At 44.2% G+C, this 23,157-nt stretch overlaps 1 protein-coding gene across 9 annotated transcripts in view; it reads left to right on the top strand.

Moving 5' to 3' along the window:
- Positions 1-23,157, top strand: part of ASAP2 (ArfGAP with SH3 domain, ankyrin repeat and PH domain 2) — a 198,753-nt gene that overhangs the window by 108,453 nt on the left and 67,143 nt on the right. For 7 of the 9 annotated variants that reach the window (XM_054474437.1, XM_054474424.1, XM_054474433.2 and 4 more), the window contains exons 4-9: positions 3,073-3,147; positions 4,836-4,885; positions 7,701-7,830; positions 12,391-12,476; positions 19,293-19,368; positions 19,648-19,734. In XM_054474437.1, coding sequence (XP_054330412.1) covers positions 3,073-3,147; positions 4,836-4,885; positions 7,701-7,830; positions 12,391-12,476; positions 19,293-19,368; positions 19,648-19,734 — 504 coding nt within the window. The remainder of the gene's footprint in view (positions 1-3,072; positions 3,148-4,835; positions 4,886-7,700; positions 7,831-12,390; positions 12,477-19,292; positions 19,369-19,647; positions 19,735-23,157) is intronic. The other 2 variants (XM_063648982.1, XM_063648979.1) reach the window with 1 other exon arrangement.

The raw sequence follows: 23,157 nt of genomic DNA, 5'->3' as shown, positions 1-23,157 counted from the left end.
TGACAGTGGAAATCTAGGCGTGCTTGCTGTTGTAGGTTACTCATCGGCATGGCCTTCTGTTTGTCCTTGTTCCTTCCAGTCGTCCCTAAGACCTCGTCTTAAACTGCGCTTTTCAGCATTTAAAAATTTAATGCTTAAGGCTGATCTTAGCAAGACATAGCTGATGACATTGTACCATGGAGGAAGGCCAGGTACATGAGAAATGTTGAGTTGTTTAATCCTAGGGCAAAAGTTCCCCAAAAAGATTATTTCTGAAATGATAGTCATTAATTGATCATTTATTTGGCAGAATTGGCTGTGGATGCAGACGTTATTATACACTTTACCAGCGTTTTCCAAGTACATTTCTGTTTCTAATGGAAAATTTAGGCCAGGCGTGGTGGCTCATGCCTGTAATCCCAGCACTTTGGGAGGCCGAGGAGGGCAGATCGCTTAAGTCTAGGAGTTCAAGACTAGCCTGAGCAACACAGTGAAACCCTGTCTACAAAAACTACAAAAAGAAAATTAGCTAAGCATGGTGGCCCGTGCCTATAGTCCCAGCTACTCAGGAGGCTAAGGTGGGAGGATCGCCTGAGCTCAAGAAGTTGAGGCTGAAGTGCCCTCCAACCTGGGCGACACAGTGAGACCTTGTTTCAAAAAAAAAAAAAAAAAAAAATTAGTACACTGAATGGTGTATAGAAATCAGTTTTATTTTTAGTATATTTATCTTCCTATTTAAGATAATTATACTAAAAATAAAACTTTCCTTTGCTTGATGGTATGAATGAATACATAAGGATGGTATGAATGAATACATAAGGTCCCAAGTCCCTCCCCTTGTCCTTCTCCTTCTCTGGGCCTGTAATCTAGGAGCCCAGAGTGTCACAGAAGCCCCAGGGGCCCAGCAGTTGGAACTGGCCCTTGGGTTGATTCAGGGGAGTGGTCCAAGCCCGGGAAGTGCGAAAGTGGGTTTCGAGTTCGTTTTCCACTTGAGAGAGGGAATCTTTTCAGGCTCAGGGCTCTGGGTCTGTACCTGAAGGCTCTTCCTGACTGAAGCTTCGCATCTTGAATTGACTCGCATTTGAACTGCTGTCACGGAGACTTGCTTGCTCCTCGTGTGCCTGTTGGTTAGGAGGCTTCCATTCCACCCAATTTAATCCATGCGGACAGTGTGTGTCCCCACTCTCCTGCCTTCTTGCTTCAGGGAGGAAGAATGGGGGCACCAAGGTTCTTGGCCTTCTTGTTCCCTTTTATCTCGTTTCCCTAGCAACACCCCCCCAACACACACCCTCACACACTCACCCACACCGCCCCCCCACAATCACACACCCCCTCACAATTACACCCTCACTCTCACACCCTCACATTCACACCCCCCCCACACAATCACACCCTCTCATATCCACCCTTATACACTCTCGCAACCGCACTCACACAACATGCAATCACTCCCACTCACATCCACACTCGATACATACAACCACACACCCTGCACAATCACACAAAACACATCCACACTCACACACACAACCACACTCATACCCCACGCAATCACTCACATCCACACTCACAGACACTCTCACAACCACACACACACCCCACTCAATCACACCCACTCACATCCACACTCACTCTCACAACCGTACACAACACACACCCCACGCAATCACACCCACTCACATCCACACTCACACAATCACACTCTCACAACCACACTCATACACACCCCGTGCATCACACATAATCACTCATATCCACACCCTCACTCACACCCTCACAATCACACCCCCCACATCCACACTCACACAATCACATCTTCAATCACACACACCCTCACACAATCACATTCACATTCACCCCCAACTCACATCCACACACACACTCACACCCTCAAACACACACATGCTCCCTCACACACCTACACATATGTTCACTCACACACCCTCAGTCATGTGCATTCATTCACTCATACTCAAGCACACAGTCACTTATACCCTTACACACCCACTTACACCCCCACAATCACATCCCCACACTCGCATCCACACACACAATCTGTCACATCCACAATCACACTCTCACACACCCACACACCCATACACAATCACATTCACGCACTCACATCCACAATCACTCACATCCTCAATCACACCCACACACACCCATACACACATTCACACACTCACACAATCACATCCACAGTCATACCCTGACACCCTCACACACCCACACACTCACATCCACAATCACATTCACACACTCATATCCACACACAATCACTTACATCCTTACACAATCACACCTTCACACACCCATACACCCATACACAATTACATTCACACACTCACATCCACACTCACACAATCACATCCTCACACAATCACACCCTCAGTCACTTAACGTACTCCCTCACACACCTACACGATCACTCATACCCACATTCACTCACATACACCCTCATGTGCCTTCACTCTTATACTCAAGCACAGTCACTTACACCCTTACACACCCACACACACCCTCACTCAGTCGTACACACTCATTGACACACACTCTGTCCCCAACACACACACATGTCCTTTCTCATTCGTACCCAGCATTCGCTCGTGTGCCTTTGCAGCAGACAGAAGACTCTGCCTTTGTTTCCCCTGCTTGGAGCTTGCTGTGGAGACTGGGGCCTGGGGTCCAGAGCACCAACCCCAGTACAGCCCAGCTTATGGGTGGAGCCGTGATTGAGAGTCAGAATTGGGGGTTTCCTTTTATTCCGGGCTTTGGACGTAATTCTGTCATTGAATGTTTTGAAATATTTTTTCTTCACTGCAATGATTGTCTCTTTACAAACTTTATAGCATAACAATATAAGATTGTTACTGTGAAAAATATACAGACCTAGACTTTTCATTAGTCCTCTATTCATTTGTAAGATGAAATTGTTACAAAGAATGTATGACTGAATAAGGCACAGTACATGCATCAGCCAGGTTTTAGGTGGAGGTGAATAATTATCAAATGTTCTCTCTAATGTCCTTGCTGTCCTTACTTTAGATTCACAAGGAAGCTGAATAAGAATCTCCTTTTGTTTTTGTTTTTTAGATTCAGAATATGAACAACATAATCTCCTTCCCTTTGGACAGTTTGCTGAAGGGGGACCTGAAAGGAGTGAAAGGGGTATGACATTGACACTGTGACACTGGGGGCAGCTTTTAGACCATGTAGAGTCACAGTAGCTTGGCCTGCTGGACAGCAGCCACGCCAATACGTTCTCATTGGGACGACAGGATGGCTCTTTTATCTCAGCTTCCACTGATTTGCCATCTTGGGACCACCTTTCAGCCAAAAAGGTGGTGACTTCTGGCCTTTCTGGCCGTCCTATTGGCACAACAAACTTGGTGAGGGGAGGAGACTGGGAAGGGAAAGAAAACTGCTATTTTGGAAACAGTAAAGAGTTTCGGTCTCTCCAGGGAGCAGGGAAACCTGTGGGAGAAGTCGGGCTTTCTAGCTGGCACGTTGCCCACTTACCACTGGGAAAGGATCCTAGCAAGGGTGTATTTTCCTGCTGGGAAGGTCGCAGTTGTCAGGCATAAGCCGACTTTGTCTCTTTGTCCTTCAGAGGATGTTGGCTGTTTAGGACGTGCCTAGCCACCATAAGCACGCAGGCCAGGAGCTGTTTAAGGGGGCAGCAGACGGGGCTGGAGGGGCGTTTGCTCATGAGCACGCAGGCCAGGAGCTGTTTTGGGGGCAGTGGACAGGGCTAGAGGGGCGTTTGCTGGGCAGCACGCTGCTCCTGCGCATCGCCAGCCCTGACAGACGTGCACCACGAAAGGGACGTGATTGTGGCTGTCTTCTCGGGAGACTCAAAATTCTTTGGATCTGCACATGATTCCTGGGTCCCATCGGGGGTGACTGGAAACCCGGTCTGACCCATCTCCAGGACCTCTACAGAGGCCTCTCAGGGTCTCCTTCACAGAGTATGCCCAGAGAGAGCTGTTCAGACACATTCCCCATCGAGCCTTCAGGGGCTTGGAGAACAGGTCAGCGGAGTTAGCCCAACTCACGGGCGGGAAGGCATCCCAGGCAGAGGAAAGGCGCAGGTGCGCACAGGGAGCGGGCTCAGTGCTGCATGTCAGGCTGCCAGGGCGCGGGAGGAGCCAGTTCATGCAGGGACTTGTATGCCAGGCTGTGGCACTTGGGCCTTACCTGAGGCCATTGAAAAGCCAAAAAGTAGTCAACAACAACAACAAAAAGATTTCTGTCTCCCTGAAGAACCCCTTTGAAGGGAGCATAAATAGGTGGGGACCATTCAATAGAATTTCCAGTGGCTCAGTAGTTTTTGAGGCAGGCTTTACCAGAGTGTATGAAGTCCTGAATTGCACACGGAAGAGCAGTAGGAGACCCCAGGAGGATGTGGCGGCCTTTCTGTTCCTGTTATTGGGCTTAAAGCAGGGTCAGATGTGATGAGATTCATCTATCAATTAGAGTTCCTTTCTTTTAGAGAGACATCCTGAAATATTTGCAAATTAAAGGTTGTCTTTCAGGGTTTACTTTCAGATTAGGCCCAGGGCAGGGAGTAGGGCACAGGTGACACAAGGTGGCCCAGGAGTGTCGTAACTGGGTGGCAGCACCTTGCTTTTGTGTACATTTAGTATATTCTATATTATTTTAAGAGAAAGAAAGGAAATGCCACCGCTAGTCTACTTAAAAGCATGTACTCTTGGTTCTTTATTTTTCATGGGATTACATACGTCATTTATTGCAGAAATTAATGCTCCTTTCAGGGCTAGTACAGGGATAAGTAAGTTTATCTTGCACAGAAGTGAATGATTAGTCTTGCCTAATTTATTATTCTTTGTTTACAGGATCTGAAAAAGCCTTTTGATAAAGCTTGGAAGGACTATGAAACAAAAATGTGAGTGTTCTCGTTTTTAAAATTACGTATAGGTAATTTGAGATTTCAAATTTAAACCAACCTCTTATTGCTTAAAGGGATTGTCTAAATAAACCTTAATCCAGAAAAGAATTTTTATCAACCATGTTGCTGTGGTTCGTTTTGATGACAGATGTGTTTGGTGATGCTATCTTCTTCTTTTAATCTGTTTTCCCCTGTTTCTTTGTCTAAGATGTCATAGTGGTTATAGGATGTTATTTTCAGGAAAGTTCATTGAGGGAAGTTAAGACCAATTTCTTTCAGGATGTGTTTCTTTCTGTTTTTGTTTTTAAACACTTCGTCCATTCCGTTACCGTTTTTGATAGCAGGGCAGTTTTCAGACTTCATCTTTCTGGGGATTTGTGAAAACTGCTTAGCTTTGTATCTGTGTTTCTCTGAAATACCAGTTCCCTTGGTTTTAGAAGGAGGGTTCAATACCTGTTTCCTTCAGATTCATCTGCCAAAAAATAACCTGAAGAATGGAGAATTGATTCTTGGATGTGAACTACGGTTTCTACAAGAAGTAGAATTGGTTTCCTGACCTGAAGTCAACCAATAGACAAGACTCTGTTGGTTGACTTCAGGCAGTTGTAACTTCCCCAATCACAGTTTCTCATCCCTAGAGTAGAGAGAGTCGAGCTACAGGGAATTGATCAAGCAAGTAATTGTGGGGGGAATAATGGCTTCAATTATTTTAAATACTGGAAAGATATGAAATGTGGTGTTTACTTTGTAATCTCTGTGCCTTGGGTAATGTTGAGTGCTCTGATTGGAAATAGAAACTTTCATATGAAGCTATCTGTTAAAGTAAAAGGTGTTATGAGGAAGTCATTTCAAATCTAAGTACAAGTATTTCATTAGATTGTTGGTTTAAAAAAAAAAAAAAAAAGCTCAGGATATCTTTCCAGTGGTGAAGGATCACAAAGCTCAAATCAGTGAGCCCCACACCTTTGATACTCCTTCTATCCATGGGAATCTTACATTTCCATACCCGAGGTTGCTTGGCCCCGAGTTCTGGAGTTTCATTGATGGTGTACATTCATTCAAAAGCACAGGCAGAGTGTTGACTAGAGAACCCTGCAGGTCCATTCAGCCCAGGGAGGCCCCCACCCAGGATCCCTGGTCCGTCAGCATCCTTTATCTGTGTGCCAGTTGGGTGAAATAAATGGGAAGGGACCAGCGGATTCCTGCTTTGCAGAGGAAAACCAAGAGTCAGTGGTTTCTGCTGGTCAGCCAGTAAGAGTAATTGAGCCAGGCCAGGAGGCAGCTTTCCCACTTCACTCAGCCGCACTTGCTGCCCGTCTCCGTGGCTGATAGGAAATGGTCCTGTGTGTGACTAGACCAAGGGCAGAAAGGGCTTTCTGAAGAAGAGTGCCTGAGAGAGTCGTCCGGTTCTGAAAAGAATAGGTTTGGAAGAAGGATAACATCAAATTCTGTAAAATCAAGACATACATGGGTAGGATGGGGACAGAATTCCTCACAAAACCCTAGAATTTAGGAGGAGGGAGCAGCACCCTTTAAACTTGAAGTAATTGTAGGATAAATAAAGGAAGTAATTCTTTATTAATGTGGGAGATTCATTTATCCCGAGAGGTTTCGTGATATGTAACAACCATAATAGGTTTTAGATGTCTTTAAAATTCCTGGGCAATAGTCCCATACCTGATTATTAAGAGAAATGACCAGTGTCTGGACCGTCTCTTGCCTGTGAAGGAGTGTCAGGGACACCTTGGAGTTGTATGATTCTAGTCCCAGGGACCCTCCAGTTACACTCCCTCCAGGATGCATAAACTCACTAAACAACAACATCCCTCCCAAAGGGTCTCCTGTATGTTTATTTTTCACTCATTCACTCCTTCCAATTATTGAGAACCTACACAGTGCAGGACACACAGAGAAATTACATTTCTTGCCTCTTCTTAAACACTCTAGTCCTTCTTGCCCTAATGACAGGGAGCCCTCTGGAACCCCGAGTAGCCCATTTCATCACTGGATGCCTTTGAAAGAACATGCTGCTTGGGTCTTCTGGAGTCTACTTGAGGCTGTACAGAAAGAGCTGCTTCCCTTGTCTTCACGGCCGCCCTTTCTGTTTTTCGAGTGCTTTCTGTTGGTTGTGTTTAGTCTCCTTTTCTCCAGAATAAAAACTCACAGCTATTTCAAGCCCACCTCAGCAGACATGATTTTGTGGCTCTTTTTTACCCTGGTGCCTCTTCTTTGGATGTGCCCGTTGGTCAGTTTTTACCCTGAACCGCACACTCGACATTTAGGTAATACAGGTTAGGCACGAGATGAATGTAGAAAGGATAATTAAGCCGACAGCATGGAAAGGTGGTTGGTCGTCTTCCACAGTGATGAGCGGTGTTTTAGGTCAAGGCAGAGAGCTGGCCTGGCTTTACTGAGTGAGGAGGTGATGACAGAGACTAGGGAGGAAGTCCAGGAAGAGAAACAGTGGGTAGGGAAGAGTCAGATGGTGCCCTTGGGTTGCTAGAGGGCAGGCAGGCTCTGAATGCTGATGCCAAAGGAACCCTCCAAGCCCTGTGCAGACTTCCCACCTCCTCTGACCCATACCTGACTCAAAGCAGGTGCTTAGGAAATACTTGTTGAGTAAGTGGGAAGACCCGGTTTGACATGTTCATGAGGACACCCATTTTCCTTTTGAGGGAGTTGAGAGGCTGCCTGTGCTGAAACGTGTGGTGAGCGTTGGTCTCGCCAGGCTGGGTACTGGGGTGGCTTCAAGGCTGTCCCTTTGAGTTCCGTGCCAACAGGCATCTTGATTTATCTTTGCTTTCACACGTAGAACCAAGATAGAAAAGGAGAAAAAGGAACACGCCAAGCTCCATGGGATGATTCGGACTGAAATAAGCGGAGCGGAAATTGCCGAAGAGATGGAAAAGGAGAGGCGCTTCTTCCAGCTACAGATGTGCGAGGTAAGGCGGTGGTGAAGGCAGGTCCTACAGCCCAGGCTGTGCCGGCTCTGCCCTCACCTGTGGGAGCGTCTCACCGATACCAGCGGCTTCAGAGAAAACGCCACATGCATTATTGGACTCCCTTTGCCCCTGTGTTGACATTTCTTTTACTAGGGAAGTGTCAGCCTCCTGGAGGGTAGAATTAGGTTACTTTAACACCAACATTTTCTTAAAAGTAGAGAAAAACCACTAAATGTGTAGAATGTTCTTTCTGGCCTCACATACGTACTCTTGCTAAAATATTTATTCCTTGGGTGTATTTAAATGAGATCTCTGAGTTCCCTTGTACCAATGGAGTCAGTGACTGGCTTGTGGGAGGGTGAGAAGTCAGCTGAAAACAACATACAGCAATGACAAACCATGGCCTGTGTCAGTGTCTGTGAGTGGATGGGAAGTCAAGTCACCTGTTTGACTTCCTGCTAGACCTCACCTACTCAGGCGGGGGCACTCATCTAGCCCGAAGGCCCAGGTGGCCTGGGGAGTGCCTCTCTGCTCCACTCCATCCCGCTCGCAGCCTCAGACCTTCCCTTAGTGAGGGGGAGACAGCAGGATGGACACTCTCAGAGCATTTTTCTGAGATCAGAGACCATGGATTATGAAGGCCTTTGCTCACAGATTTTTTATTTTTGTGCCTTGCTTGCCAGGTACATGTATACAAATGGCACATGGAAATAGCTGCCACCTCTGCCTGGGGTTGGTTGCTCCTGGCAGTGCCAGCGAAGCTCCCTCGTGCTAGATGGCATTTGTTTCCCTCTCATAGTGGTGCAAACTTAGGTTTCAAATGTACAAAATGCATGGGTGATGTTTGTGACAGGCACTGAAACTGGTATTGGCCAGCTCTTAATTCCCTCTAAGCAATCAACAACAAAGCTAATCCAGAAGGCACTTTCTGATTTTGGAATGTATGTTTGTTAATTGTAGCAGGAGCTTAACCCTTATAAATACATATATCTTAGAAATGTATTTAAATGAGTTTTTATTCCCAGAGCAGACTCTTAAGTGGTCAGCAGAGAGGAATCAGTCCCAGGAATCAGGGTGGCAGTTGAAAGTTAAGTCCATTTTGTCTAATGTTAGAATATCTACTTATCTTAGTCTGTTTTCTCTTGCTATAACTGAATACCTGAGAATGGGAAATTTATAAAAAAAATTTCCCAGTTCTGGAGGATGCCAAGTCCAAGGTTGAGGGGCTGCATCTGGTGAGGACCTTCTTGCTGGTGGGGACTCTGCAGAGTCGTAAGTCAGTGCAGGACATCACATGGTGGGGGCCTCACAAGAGACAGCCAAACTGGCTTTTTAATAGCAGACCCACTCTTCTCATAACTGTACCACTCCCTCAGTAATCCATGAATGGATTAATCCACTCATGCAGTCACCTCCCAAAGGTTCTACCACTCAACACTGCTGCATTGGGGACCAAGTTTCCAACACGTGAACTTCTAGGGGACACATTGAAACCATATCACCACTCCAGCTCTTTTGGTTACTGTTTGCACCCTTTTACATTCAACCTGTGTATATCTTTGAATCTGAAGTGTATCACTTATAGATAATATATATAGCTGGATCATGTTTTTCTTATCAGTTTGACAATCTCTGCCTTTTGATTGGATTAATCCATTAACATTGAATGTTACCATTGATATGATTGGATTTACTTCTGTTATTTTACTTTTTTTATGTCTGTCTCGTGTCTTTTGCTCCTTGATTCCTCCTTTACTGCCTTGTTTTTCATTGAGAGAATGTTTAGAGATATTCACTAGATGAAAAACAAGCAAATATTTTTAAATATTCACTTGATGAAATGAATTCTCAAGCTAAAGCCTTTAATTAAACTTAAAGGGTTCTTGTAGATAGGAGAATGGATGTTTTTATACACATTTTTTTGTAAACACATATCATGTGTAGTATAAGAGGTTGCATTCTCAAAAGAAAAACACATATCATGTATAATACCACCTTCCTGGCGTACCTTATAGAGTGGCAGAGAAATCAGCGGGACAGCATGAGACAGGGACTAGGAAACTGCTGTGTGTTATACAAGCACAAAGTATTGTTTTTTTTTTGTTTTTTTTTTCTCAATCCTCCTTCTGTAAGGGTATTGTTTCTAATTAAGTACTGTAGTAGCACTTTATAAACAATCAGGGTGAAATTAAGTAGTAGTGTTTTACAAAGAATGAATTTGGAAAGGGGCGTTTGTGTTCAGGTCATGCTCTTTTTGGTTAGTAAAGTAGATATCTATTTACCTAAATGCTTTAAGACTACTTAAAATGCTTACTGAATTTTGAAGTTCAAGTAGTATGTGAAGGTCATAGCCATGACTTGAGGAGTAATTGGTTCCCCACTTGGCTCTGTCGTTGCTTCCTGTGGTATGCACCTTGCACTGGTTACTTCTCTTCTGTGTCCAGGTGAATTGATCCTGTGAACTGACTAAATCATTTATTTTAATGGAAATACACTGTGTAGATGATGCCTCTCAGTCATAGACTTAAGCCATCTTTTGAGCAGTCCTTAGGTAGTGCTGGGTCCTGGCTCTGCAGAGCTGGCCCTTGGAGGGGTCAGGCACTAATGTTTCACAGTTGAGTGAGAGCTGTACTATATGCGTGCATAAAAGCAGAGGTGGGCTTATCTAACAGTAAACTCACAGTTTTCACAGGAGAAGACATCGGATGAAGAGTGTAGAAGTTGGCCAGATAGTCATGGGCCGTGAAGGCCTTTATTTCCATGGGTGAGAAAGATCATTTGAAAAACAGTTCCTTGAGAATCCAACTCTGAAGTGAATTAGATTGCCTCCATTAAAATCATGTTAAAAGGCTGGGCAGGGTGGCTCACACCTGTAATCCCAGCACTTTGGGAGGCTGAGGTGGGAGGATTCCTTGAGCCCAGGAGTTCAAGACCAGCCTGGGCAACGTGGTGAGACCTTGTCTCTACAAAAAACAAAAACAAACAAACAAACAAACATGACTTTAAAATTATTTGACTGTTTCCCCAGACTGAAGTTCTCAAGCTTTAAGTGCTTGCTGTTGTTTAGGTGTTTAAAATTTTAGTTGCCCAGGATCTAATCCAGAAGAGTGGCTTTCAGGCTTTTATTTTAAAGCTGTGGAGCCCTTTCTTCAAAATTCATTTAATAAAGAAATTCAGTATGTCAAATAGGTAATACAGACCTTCTGTGGGCGGAGAAGGCGTGAGAGAGCCTCTGTTGCTGATTGTAAAAATAGTATACACTTTTTAAGAAAATTGGTTAATATAAGAAAATGTATATAAAAGGAATTAAAAATTGCCCCCAAATTTTACTTATCCAAAGATAACCACTTTGACATTTAACTAAACATCTTTATATGTCCCTGTATACATTCAAAAAAAAATTGTATAAGTAGATCTTTCTCTGCTGACGCTTTATAACCTATTTTCACTCTCTGGTATGTTGATGTCCATGTCAGAAATTTTGGATTTTATTGGCTTAGTGGCTGCACAGTATTTTCTGTATGGATGCACCATATGTTAATTTCCCACTCATTAGGTTTGGGCTGTTGGCATTGTTTACTTTTATAAACAGGATAGCAATGTATCTTCTTTTCTGTTCATCTTTGTAAACTTTTGTGGTTATCTTCTTAGAATAAATTCCTGGGAGTAGAATTTCTAGGTCAAAATGTGCATACGTTGAAAAATTTGATACATTGCCAAATATTTAATATCAAAAAGAAAGAGGGAAAGAAGGACCTATAGGTAGTTGTTACAGGCAGAAGGACAATGTGTATCTTACAGTTTCACAGCAGCTTTCCACCTCCTCCTTGGGCTGCAGAGAGACCTCAGCCAGCAACTGAACTTGGGTACCCCTACCCCACCCCCACCCATCCTTTACAGGTGAGAGCCAGGGCAGCAGCTTTTCTAGGGGACATTCCATTTCAGAGATCATCTCCTGACAGCGGAGGGGATGGGGACTCATGAAGTCCTTCTATTTTCTGACACTGGTTTTGTAGCTCACTGAGGCTTTCTGATATCTTCGTGGTCGCTAATGAATTCTCCAAGTTAAAAATAGCTTTAATTCATTTCAATTAAACTTTGTTTTTTTCCAACAATCACATTATTTTACTTGTAAGGGAAATGTCTCAGGACCAGAAACATGATGTCAAGCATCTCAGCTACAATACATTAGCAGTTATTGTTCCTAAAGAAAGGGACCTTGGGCAGAAGTATGTTTGAGATGGTTAGAAATCCCATTTATTTGAACCATCCATAGTCTTCCATGCAGCTAGAGTGAAGATTTCTCCTAGAAGGCCAAGATAGACTGTCTTATTACTAGGAGTTTTTGGCACTTCAATATTTAATTATCTGACCGTCAGATAATTCATATGGCCCCAAAATAAACGGTTATGGAATCCAGGAGATACTAAGTGTCGATCATGTGCTCTACGCATTGTAAAGGATGCAGAGAAGTAGAAGAAATCATCTCAGTCCTCAGAAGCTCCTTTTAAACTCATATTCTGCTTACTTCTGTGACATTTCCTTTTCATTTTTCAACAGTATCTGCTGAAGGTCAACGAAATCAAGATTAAAAAGGGAGTAGATTTACTTCAGAATCTGATCAAATACTTTCATGCCCAATGCAAGTAAGTTCTTCTCTGTTATGTTATCTTAAATGTTTGTTCATGTGTGGCAACTTCTGGTAGATCTATAGATAGCTCGTAGGAAATAAACACTCACTTAGAAGTCTATAGTAAAGGGAATGAGGTGCTGACTCATGCAACAACACGGGTAAACATTGAGAACACGTTCAGTGAAGGAAGGCAGACACAAGAGGCCATGTACTGTATGATCCCATTTATTTGGAAGGTCAGGAATAAGTACGTCCACAGAGACAGAAAGCAGGTGAGTGATTGCCGCAGCTTGGAGGAAGAAGGAAATGGGAAATGGCTGCTAACGGGTATAGGGTTTCTTTGTGGGATATTGAAAATATTCTGGAAGTGAGTGCTAATGATTGCACAACTTTGTGAATTTACTAAAAATCACTTTAAAAGGATGAATTTTATGGCTTTATGGCTTAGGGATTATATCTTAATTAAAAATAAAGGCATATATACAATATAAAAAATCTGTAGTAATTGCCAGACATATTTATTTTTGGCTCTTTTTGTAGAGGGACAAACTCATTTGACCTATTCTGCAACTCTCAGATGTCTGTTAAAAGAGAAATGATACAATGTTAATGCAGTGTTTTAAAATAACAAAACACTTTTATATATTATCCTGTGGAGCCAATGACTGTGATGAGCAAAGGAAGATGTTAGTAGAGGAGAAGGAGAGGATTCCACGTGCAGGGGCTGCTCAAGTACTCAGCTTTGCCATCTATGTCAGTACTTCAGTCTGACCCACGTCTGTGACCTGGCTTCTGCTCCTCGACCCCCAGTCACTGATATAGACAGGCCTCTGGCTCCTTCACTCACCCACCCAACACACTTTTATTGAGCACATGCTATATGTCAGGCGCTGGACCAGAGGCGAGAGACACAGTGATGTGCAATGCTGGCATAGTTGCTGCTCAAAGAGTCAAGTAGGGAAGTTAGACTGAAAGAGACAAATTTCTAATTAGATGTTTACAAAATTGTTTTAAAGTATAGGAATCTAAGAAAGAATATAATACAGGGACCTGATTTAGATAAAGATTTAGGGTAGGGTTTTTTGTTTTTTGTTTTTCTATTTTGTTCTCTGATACAGTCTCCAACAGCCAGCACACAGTGCCCGGAACACAGTAGGTACTCAGCTGTTTCTTGAATGAGCTGCAGGCCTCTCTGAGGAGACATGGATCTGAGATCTAAAGTATGAGGAGGAGCCGGCAGATAAGGAGTGGGGGAAGAACATTCCAGGCAGGGTCTAGGTCTTAAGGCAGGAAAAAGGCCAAGGTGACGTAAACTCAGTGAAAAAGGAGAGTGGCGTGAAACGAAACTGCATGGAAAAGCCTTAGGGATGTGGATGGCCCCAGACCATCTTGCAAAAGTTTTTAGATTTTATCCCAAATATGTTGGGAAGCTCTTGAAGAGACTGAAGCAGAGGATCATTTGTATGCGCTCCTGTGATCTGCCAGGCGCTATTAGGGGTTTTGGTGATGCAGTAAGGAGGAAAACAAAGTTCTTGCCTTCACGGACCCTGGGGTCTCATGGGGGAGGTAAGTAGGAAACACGAGCCAATATTTAACTGAGTTTATGAAAAGGCAAAACAGTGATGGGGAGAGAGACAGTGGTGTTGGTTAGAAGCAGCTTCAGGAAGCTTCTCGGCTGTAACAAGATTACTCTGCATGTTGTGGAGAAGGAACCAGACAGGACAAGGGTGGATGTGGGCAATTGCTTGGGTACACAGCTCCTGTCCCTATGCAGCCCAGAGATGACGATGGCCCAGCTGGCTTCGTGACAGCGGGAGTGGAAGGTGTGGACTGACAAGAAATCTTTTCCTTGTGGAATTGCCACGCCTGTCTGCTTACCTTCCCAGAGCAGGCTGTGCCACCAGCGACCTACCTACCTTTGTACACAATTGTTTCTTTTCCTAGAAGGCCTCTTCCCTTTGTGCCCTCCCTGTCTTCTGTTCCTCCTAGGACCCAGCTTATGGATCATTCCTGCTTTGCGATGCTTCTTGCTTTTGGAATTCCTTTTCTTCCTCCTGTGTTGCCGCCACACCATCTGCTTGTCTCCATGATGACATCTTCCTTGTGTTTCTGTGCCGCTGAACTATACGCTCTTAAGGAAGGGGCCATGCCATTTATTTGTTTTATATCTACAGTGTGTGGCGCATTTACCTGGCACATATTTGCAGCAGTGAATTGCACTGTGGAATTGAACTGAGCTCTGCTTTGGAATTCTTCATACAGCTTTGATGATGTTGCATTTCTAAAGCACTTGAGGTCGGCGGCAAAGGAGGATGTGCTGAGTGGTTCATCCAAAGTTAAAAGAGAGCTTCAGCCATTAAAAAAAAAAAAGAGTGAAATCATGTCTTTTGCAGCAATAGGGATAGAACTGAAAGTCATTATCTTAAGTGAAACAAGCCAGCCGCAGAAAGACAAATATCACATGTTCTCACTCCTAAGTGGGTGCTAAGAAAGGCATACCCATGGATGTAGAGAGTAGAGTGACAACGGAGTCTCAGGAGGGTGAGGTGAGTGGGGATGATGAGAAATTATTAATACTTAATAGGTACAATGTATGTTATTCTGGTGATAGATACCCTAAAAGCCCTAAGTTGACCACCAGGCCTATAACAAAACTGCACTTGTACCCCATGAATTTATATTAAAAAATTTAAAAAGAGAGCTCATCGCTACTTGGTGGAAAAGACCTTGCAATTGTATAGTTTTCAAGATGAATTATTTTATGGAGACTCAAAATTCTTACTTTGTGATGTGCATGCAAATTACTTCTTCAGTTCTTATGTCAGGCAATTTAGGAAGTGGGTCGCTTCCTTGCTGATATTTTTAAGAAGAAGCTATTCTGGGATTTCCTCCCCCCGCCCCTTTATTTTGCCCAAACCAATCAGTTGGGTAGCAACAGACCACTTGTGGAAAAGTGAAGTGGCCTTTTATGGACATGAGCTCAGTAACCTTAAAAATATGAATCTTCCATTACTTCCTTTTTGGATGTGAGAGAGAGTGTGTACGCTGCCTGCTCTTCAGATCAGTCAAGCAGCTTTGACTTTCTTAATTCACATTGTGGAGGCTACAGCGTGGAGCCCGAGCGACTCAGCTGCAGAGTGAGAGGAGCTCGCAGCCGTGCGTGTTTCCACGTGTGGGAGCTCCTCTCATTTCCCCATCACACACGCCCAGTTTCCGCTTCTTGCCCCCAAGGGCACGGCTTTGCCTGGTGGATGCTGTGCCCTGCTGGGCAGACGCGGGCCTCTGCACACTGCTGTGCTCCGCCAGGGTGAAGAGGCCATTGTGTAAACCAGATTCCAGGGCTCAGGTTTGGCTGTTGACCCTTGGAACTACTTAGATATGCGTTATTTTGCTTTTTCTTCTCACTTTAAGTGTTCTTAAAGAATACTTCATGTTCTTTTATTTTTATTTCATTTAAGGAAGGAATTTTCATGTCTCCCTCGTTCCTGGAATATCTTGAAAACTTGTCTTGTTAGCCTTTGCTCCTGAACGTTGAAGATCACGGGATCTAGCGGAATCTAGAAGTAGGGCATTATAACATTATAAAACAAACACAGCCATGGTTTGGCAAGGCACGGTGGCTCATGCCTGAAATCCCAGCACTCGGGAGGCCAAGGGGGCGGATCACCTGAGGTCAGGAGTTCGAGACCAGCCTGGCCAACGTGGTGAAACCTGGTCTCTACTAAAAATACAAAAATGAGCCGGATGCGGTAGTGCACACCTGTAGTCCTGGCTACTCGGGAGGCTGGGGCTGGAGAATCACTTGAACCCAGGAGGCGGAGGTTGCAGTGAGCTGAGATCATGCTGCTGCACCCCAGCCTGGGCGACAGAGCGATTTTTTTTTTCAAAAAAATAAAAAATAAATAACAGCCATGGTTTGAAAGGTAGTGATGAGTGTTGAATTGACTTGTTCTTTGAGCCAATGCCTGCTGGAAACCACTGTGACCAGCTCTTGCTCAGTGAACTTGGAATGCATGGTCAAGATGAGGCTCAGCCCCGGATGCTGCAGAGGCTTGCAGAGGAGGGAGGGGCGGCTGTCACAGGCAGACCCCATCAGCAGACACCACGTTGGAATGTGGTGGCATGAAGGCTGCAGGAGGGGCCCTGGCACGGTGTGTGGGGCCCAGAGAAGAAAGGAGCTACTCTGCTTGGTGGGTTTGATAATTGCCTCTAAGTGGGCGTATTTTAAAGGATAGAAATACACCCCTTCTAGCCTGGTGAGGCAGGCTAGAAAATGTTTAATAGACAACAAAATTTGATTGGGTAATGTTGATGGTAAAAGTTCTGTGAAGCTTGGAAAAGTGTTAATGGGCTCAACTTAAGAAAATCTTCTGGGGCTAGCTATGTAGTTAGGACTGTCATAGGGACAGCAGCCAGTGGAGAAGCAATAGTGTTCCTTTTCTTAAAGCTTCTCCTGACGCCAGGGCTGACTGCACTTTGAAGGGGTGTCTGGGTGCCAAGACACGCCTCAAGGAGGGTACAGGAAGGTCAGCACTTTGAAAAATCAGAGGGAGGAGATTTTCCAGGTAGGTGGATGGTGAAGATTGGCTGGGCTATTACAAAGATTAAATCTAAATCCAAATTCATATTGTTATTCCAAGTACACCGTTCATTGTCATGCTGGAAACAGCGTCCTGACGAGAAGTCATCTGAGCACTTGATTCCACTACGGGGCTCATGCTCACGCGCTCTCGCTCTTGCTCTCTGTCTTACTGTAGGGAGAATTGCCAAGTCGCAAAGGTTCTTGGAGCTGTACACCTGCTCCCTCTCCCTGGGTGGTTTTGCATTTATCACCTGTAATATTTTTCCTACTCTTTATCTTAGATCTTAGAGATCTCTGTCCTCCTACCTATTTCACAAGAATTTGAAGTGATTAAGAAAATAGTTACATAAAGAAAAACATGTAAATAAAATACAAGAATTAGATGAGTTCAGAAACATATTCTGTATTCAGAAAAAACCTATTAAAATACAGGAACAAGAGTATAAAATAAAGAATTGTGTGTCTATCTAAAGATGAATGAAAACATTCTAGCATTCTGACCTCTGTGACTCCGAATAAACACTGGTCAGAGTTCATGCCCCACAGCCTGTGTGTCCCTCTCCTTCCTCCTTGGAGTTGCTGCATTAAAGGCCATGCTGCAGTGTTTTCACGGCGCCTTCTGTGTGTGACACATTTGGTCTGGGAAACACCCATAGAGCTACTGCTGAGTTTAAAAGAAGTAAACATCACCTCACATGACATATGTGAAACCCAGATCACTTTTTAAAGATAGTCTCCTTGGTATCCAATAAACTGGCTAAAGTTGGTGACAGTCCATCCTTCATTAAGTTATTTATTCATTCAATAAATGGCATGTGCTTGAAATACACCAAATTTTGCGGGTACTTTGTGCCTCCTGGAACTTCAGATCTAATGAGGGAATTCTGCTTTAAACAATCACACTAATGAATACATAATTGCAGTTACAGCAAGCGTTTTGAAGCAAAATACAAAATGCTCTGAGAAAGTATAAGAAGGCCTCTTACAGGGGAATAACTTGTAGGGGATTATGGAAGGCCTCACTAACTGGGGATGTTTAACCTAAAACTTGAAGAATGAGTGGGAATCAGCCAGGTGAAGCAGACACACGTTAGGAGAAGCCTTTAGAGGGAAGAAACAGAAGGCCGAGGGCCAGGGGCAGGAGAACCTGGGGGTCACGGAGGAAGGGAGAAAAGGCCGGTGTGTCTGGAACCGAGTGAATAAAGGGGGTGGAATGGTGTGGGTTGAGGCTGGAGCTGCAGGCTGGGGCCGCATCAGGCTTCATTACAGGTTAGAACTTTCTCCTTAGCTCACATTCCTCTCAAAAGGGTTACACACAGCACCCTCCAGAGGCAGCGCTGAACACCAGCCCATGGCTCCAGCAGAAAAACTTGTCCAGCCTCTGTTGTATTTCCTGAATCACTTGTTATAGGTGACCTCACAGCATTGAGTTCTCAGCCTTAAAATAAAAAATTCCTGTTGATATTTGATCTCAAGTTCTCTACCCACGGTTTCCTACCCCGCAGATACAGTGTGGCCATCAAAGCTGCTTCGTTCTTTTCTGCATTATTTCTCTCTCTCTCTGTCTCCTTTTTTTTTTCTTTTTGAGAGACAGTCTCACTCTGTCGCCAGGCCAGAATGCAGTGGCGTGATCTCAGCTCACTGCAACCTCCACCTCCCGGGTTCAAGCAGTTCTTGTGCCTCAGCCTCCCGAGTAGTAGCTTTTTGTATTTTTTTTTTTTTGTATTTTTAATAGAGTATTTTTAGGGGTTTTGCTATGTTGGCCAGCTGGTCTGGAACTCCTGGTCTCTAGTGATCATCCCGCCTTGGCATCCTCAAGTGCCTCACCCTGGGATTATAGGCATGAGCCACCGCACCCGGCCTCTGCATTCCTTCTCTTTTCCATGTCGCGGTCGCCTGTTGCGGCACATTCTTTAGTGTCTTCTACTTGCGCCGCATGGCCTTTCTGGCTTCAGATGCAGAACCCTCTCCCTGTTATAAACTGAAAATCAAGGCCTCATTTTATATGGGTCGAGAAAAATCTCAAATACCTAAGCTTATTGCAATTCCTTTTCTGTTCGCTCCTGCTAATTTTGAATGTCATTTTATTCTTGGTTTGCCTGATATTTTAAGGTTCTGTTCATACAGTCTTTTCCCCCAGGAGTTACATAATGACTTCAGTCACTTTAAAGAAGTTTTTTAATCCATCTGACAAAATTATTTTTTCCTTTGTGAAGTGTCATCTCTGTTTCTTCTTTTTCCTGCTAGTTTTTTTCAGGATGGACTCAAAGCCGTGGAAAGCCTCAAACCTTCCATTGAAACGCTGTCTACGGATCTTCACACGGTGAGTAGCTTCCCTCCCACTGTGGTTTAAAACCGTCTTGATGCAACAGGCATTTTCATCTAAGTGTCGCTTCTGTGTAATCCTGTGTTTTCATTCTGAGCCGCCCACGTGGAGTGTGGCGTTCCCACGCCTGTCCTCTGTCTTGGTGGGAGGGAAGGTTTGACCAGCGAGGGAGGCAGTTGTTGCGTTGTGTGGAAATGGCCCCATGAGCACCAGCGTTTCACTGTACCTCAGTCTTAATTTTCTGATTCGTTCTGTTGTGTGTGTGTGTTTTTAAAGATCAAACAGGCCCAGGATGAAGAAAGAAGGCAGTTGATACAGCTTCGAGATATTTTGAAATCCGCATTGCAGGTTGAACAGAAAGAGGTGAGGGGATTTAATTTCGAAAGATTGCAGTTTTCACCCCATTCTTGGAGGCTTTGGGCCTGAAGAACATGAAGTTCATGTCTTCTAGGAGCTCACAGTTCACTCAGGCTGTGTCAGGCAGCAGTAAAACATTTAATGTATTCTTGCAATTTAGTTCTATAAAACCATCTTTTAAAATATATTTATTTCAGGAGGAAGCATTTACTACATGCATGGCCTTAATGGCGGTGTATAAACCCTGTGCTCTGTCAGTTGCTAGATAAGGAGCTCTCAGTGGCTTCGTCACGGAGACCATGTGTCATTTGTGCTATTTATCCTATACCTGGCCCTCTGTCATTTCCCTACCCTGACATACGTGGACTCTGCCCCTTTGGGCCTAGGCGCGTAGCAGGAGACCAGCTGGGGCTCTGCCAGCCCTGAGGTTGTGTTCTATAAAATATGAGGCATGAGCTTTTCTTACAGCTGCCTCCATCATGACAGGCAGAAATCCTTAGTTCTCTTACTTCCCCTCTTTCTGTAATGATGTCTCTGTGTGCTAACACGTCAGCAGGGACAGTTTGTGTTGTGGGGACTTGTTTTTAAAAAGCCATTAAAAAGTAAGTTTTAAAGATAATTTTACTATATTTTCACTACAATGTGGGTATCATAATGTGAATTTAGTATAAATCCATTTCCTTGTTAATAAAAGGAATGTATCTAAACATATATCTAGTGATTTTAGAGAAATTGCTAAACTACTTGACAGCATAAAGTTCCCTGTTGGCAGTTTGGTGAGCTCTATTTTATTGTAAGTTCTTGTACTATAACTGAATATTGTTGTTTTTCTCCCAAATGCATTTACCTTTTGTGACCGAAGTCTAGGAGAGTAAGTAGTTCAGTATTTTAATAAATTGCAGAACTTTGCATGTTTTATTCATGAACATATATATATATTCCTTTTATATATTGATGGCTAGTAGCATTTTTTATTTTAACCCCTCACCTTTCATTGTTGTAGACTTTATTAAAGGCTGAAGAGTTTGCATAAATATTGGGGAAGTGGACATTTTCTGGGCTTACAGTTTACACTTTTGCTGCTGTTCCTTTGTGAAGATGAAGCAGGTCCCTCCCTCCCTCCCTCCCTCCCTTTCTCTCCCTCCCTCCTTTTCTCTGCCTCCCTCCCTCCCTTTCTCTCCCCTGAGTGGCTGAATTCTACACGTCTTTCTAGTCCCTCTGAAGCCCCACCTCTGGAGTGCTGCCTCTGATCACCCCAGCCCACAGTGATCTGAGTTCACAGAGCACATCCTGTTTAAAAGCCCCATTTGAATCACTACTCCTCTTTTTGAGTGCTGGCTGTGCGTTAAGTGCACAGATGCCTTTTCTCCAGCCAGACCTCGAGCAGCCTGAGGATGCCACCCTGACTTCTGAGCCATTCTTCCATCGCACTGTAGTGCCACAGCGCTCATTTAGTAGGATTTTGGTAAACATGGGTCAACTAAGTGAGACATTGGCAGAGCAAGGTTATATTTAGTGCTAGAAATGACCTACAACACGATGACTTCCTCCTAGTCTAGAGAATGTAGGCCCTGATGCTTTGATATTCCCGATAAGCAAAAAAAGAAAAAAGAAAACTTGGCGTAAGGAGAAAATAGTGGGCTAGTGGTAACGAGGAGGAGAGATAGTGCGAGGGCGGGAGCCAGAATGCCGTCCAAGGTGGCTGCTCCCCAGCGCACCGTTGGAAATGATCGAGAACTGCCTTTGTCTAAGAAGGAGGATCCAACCCATGAAGCAAAGCTCAGGTTTAAAATAAGGCAGAGCAGCTGCTGGGGCCAAATAGCCCTCTGGGTACAGTGCAAAGGCTGTGTTTGCTTTGGCTGTGCAGAATTAGGAGGTTTGGGAAAACGGGCTGTTGTGAGAGAGCTGGTTATTTACAGCTTTGCAGGAAAGTAATAACAAATTTACCAGCACAGACCAGAAGTTCTTTATAGTTTGTTGTTTTTTGTTAACCAGCCCATCTGCCCCTGATTGCAGAGGGATCAAATGAACCTCCTTTACTATTCTTTGGCTGTCTGCCCAGTTGGCTCCTTGTCAAGACCTAACTCAACAGTCTCCTAGTTGTGGGCGTGTTGTGTTTTCTGTGTATCATGCTCTGCGTTGCTTTTAGGTGATGGCATTCAGCAAGTTGGACAATCTTTGAACACAGTTGCAAGTAATAAGCAGATGTGAAAATGCTAAATTTTCCGTTGTAAAATGATTTTTGTGATGGGGGTTCCATTTTGTATACCTCAAATTTGCAATAAGAATTGATCATTTGGTCATTATTGTTTAGGCTGTCATTCCCTTTGGTTGGATTTTCTTCTGTGACTTAGACAACTGAAGGTGTTAAGAGGATTTTTATTCAGTGTTACAAAAATTCTAACCCTACCTGTGTAATAACAGTTCATAGAAATTAAGTAACGTGCCCCAAAGAAACTGCCTTGATGGTTGGTGGAAGCCAGTGCTCCTCATTCTCTTCCTGTAAATCCCAAGCATCAGTTATTGAAGGAATGAAGAGTGGCCATTCCAGTGTGGTAGCTTCGGGCTGCTGTTTCTTTGTGACCCGGCAGCTTTGTTTTAGTGTGAAGCCTGTGCCGTTCTGGTCCCGGTGAACTCACACCTCCCAATCACTGGCCATTCATGTTTTGTTCTTGATATTTTCTGCTCTCTGTAAGGAGAATACTACTCTTCGGTATTTCCATTATTTTTCTTTGTGAAGGTTTTCATACTTGGAGAAAAGTTGAAAAATTGTGCAGTGACCACCCGTAGTGCAATATTATACAATGAGGATTGACCTATGTACCATAGTGTTTGATTTTTGGAGAAGATCCTATCTACACAATTAAACTCGTTGGCACTGCTCATCTTTGGTTGAGCTCTTTCCCCGTCAGCCTTGCCTCCTGCCTTCCCCATCCCATGTCGTCCATCCAATGGCGTTCTGCCAGGATGGACCTTGTTGGGGTGCTGGTGGAGTCCCAAAGCCTCATCACTTGTGTGCAGGCTCTCTCTGCTGTTTGATGTGGAGAACCCATACTTGTGTGTTTCTACGGGGAGGATCAGGCTCTGGGGCATGGTCTCACAGGTCTGAGTGCTGAAACCACCGTGGTTTTCCACTCTGCAGATCTCAAGTATGGTTGATATCTCTCTCTGTGTCTGTCTCTGTCTGTCTATCTCTCTCTGTCTGTCTCTGTCTCTGTCTCTCTCTCTCTCTCTCTTGCTCCCTCTTTTTCGAGCATCCTGTCTAGTAGGATGTGATAGAACAGTTTGTGCCACGCAGGCAGCCAAGGTCCACCACAGCCATAATTTTCTTCTGCCTCTGGGTTTGCGTATCTTACATGCCCAAATCTGGCCTTCATCACAGAGATCTCTGCCAGGGGCCACCTGCCTGCCTCTCCTGCCAAGCTGCTG

The sequence above is a fragment of the Pongo pygmaeus genome, chromosome 12 (assembly GCF_028885625.2).
Source record: "Pongo pygmaeus isolate AG05252 chromosome 12, NHGRI_mPonPyg2-v2.0_pri, whole genome shotgun sequence".
Classification (NCBI taxonomy): Eukaryota; Metazoa; Chordata; class Mammalia; order Primates; family Hominidae; genus Pongo; species Pongo pygmaeus.
Note: the sequence above shows the minus strand (reverse complement) of the source record. Positions and strands in the feature narration are given on the sequence as shown.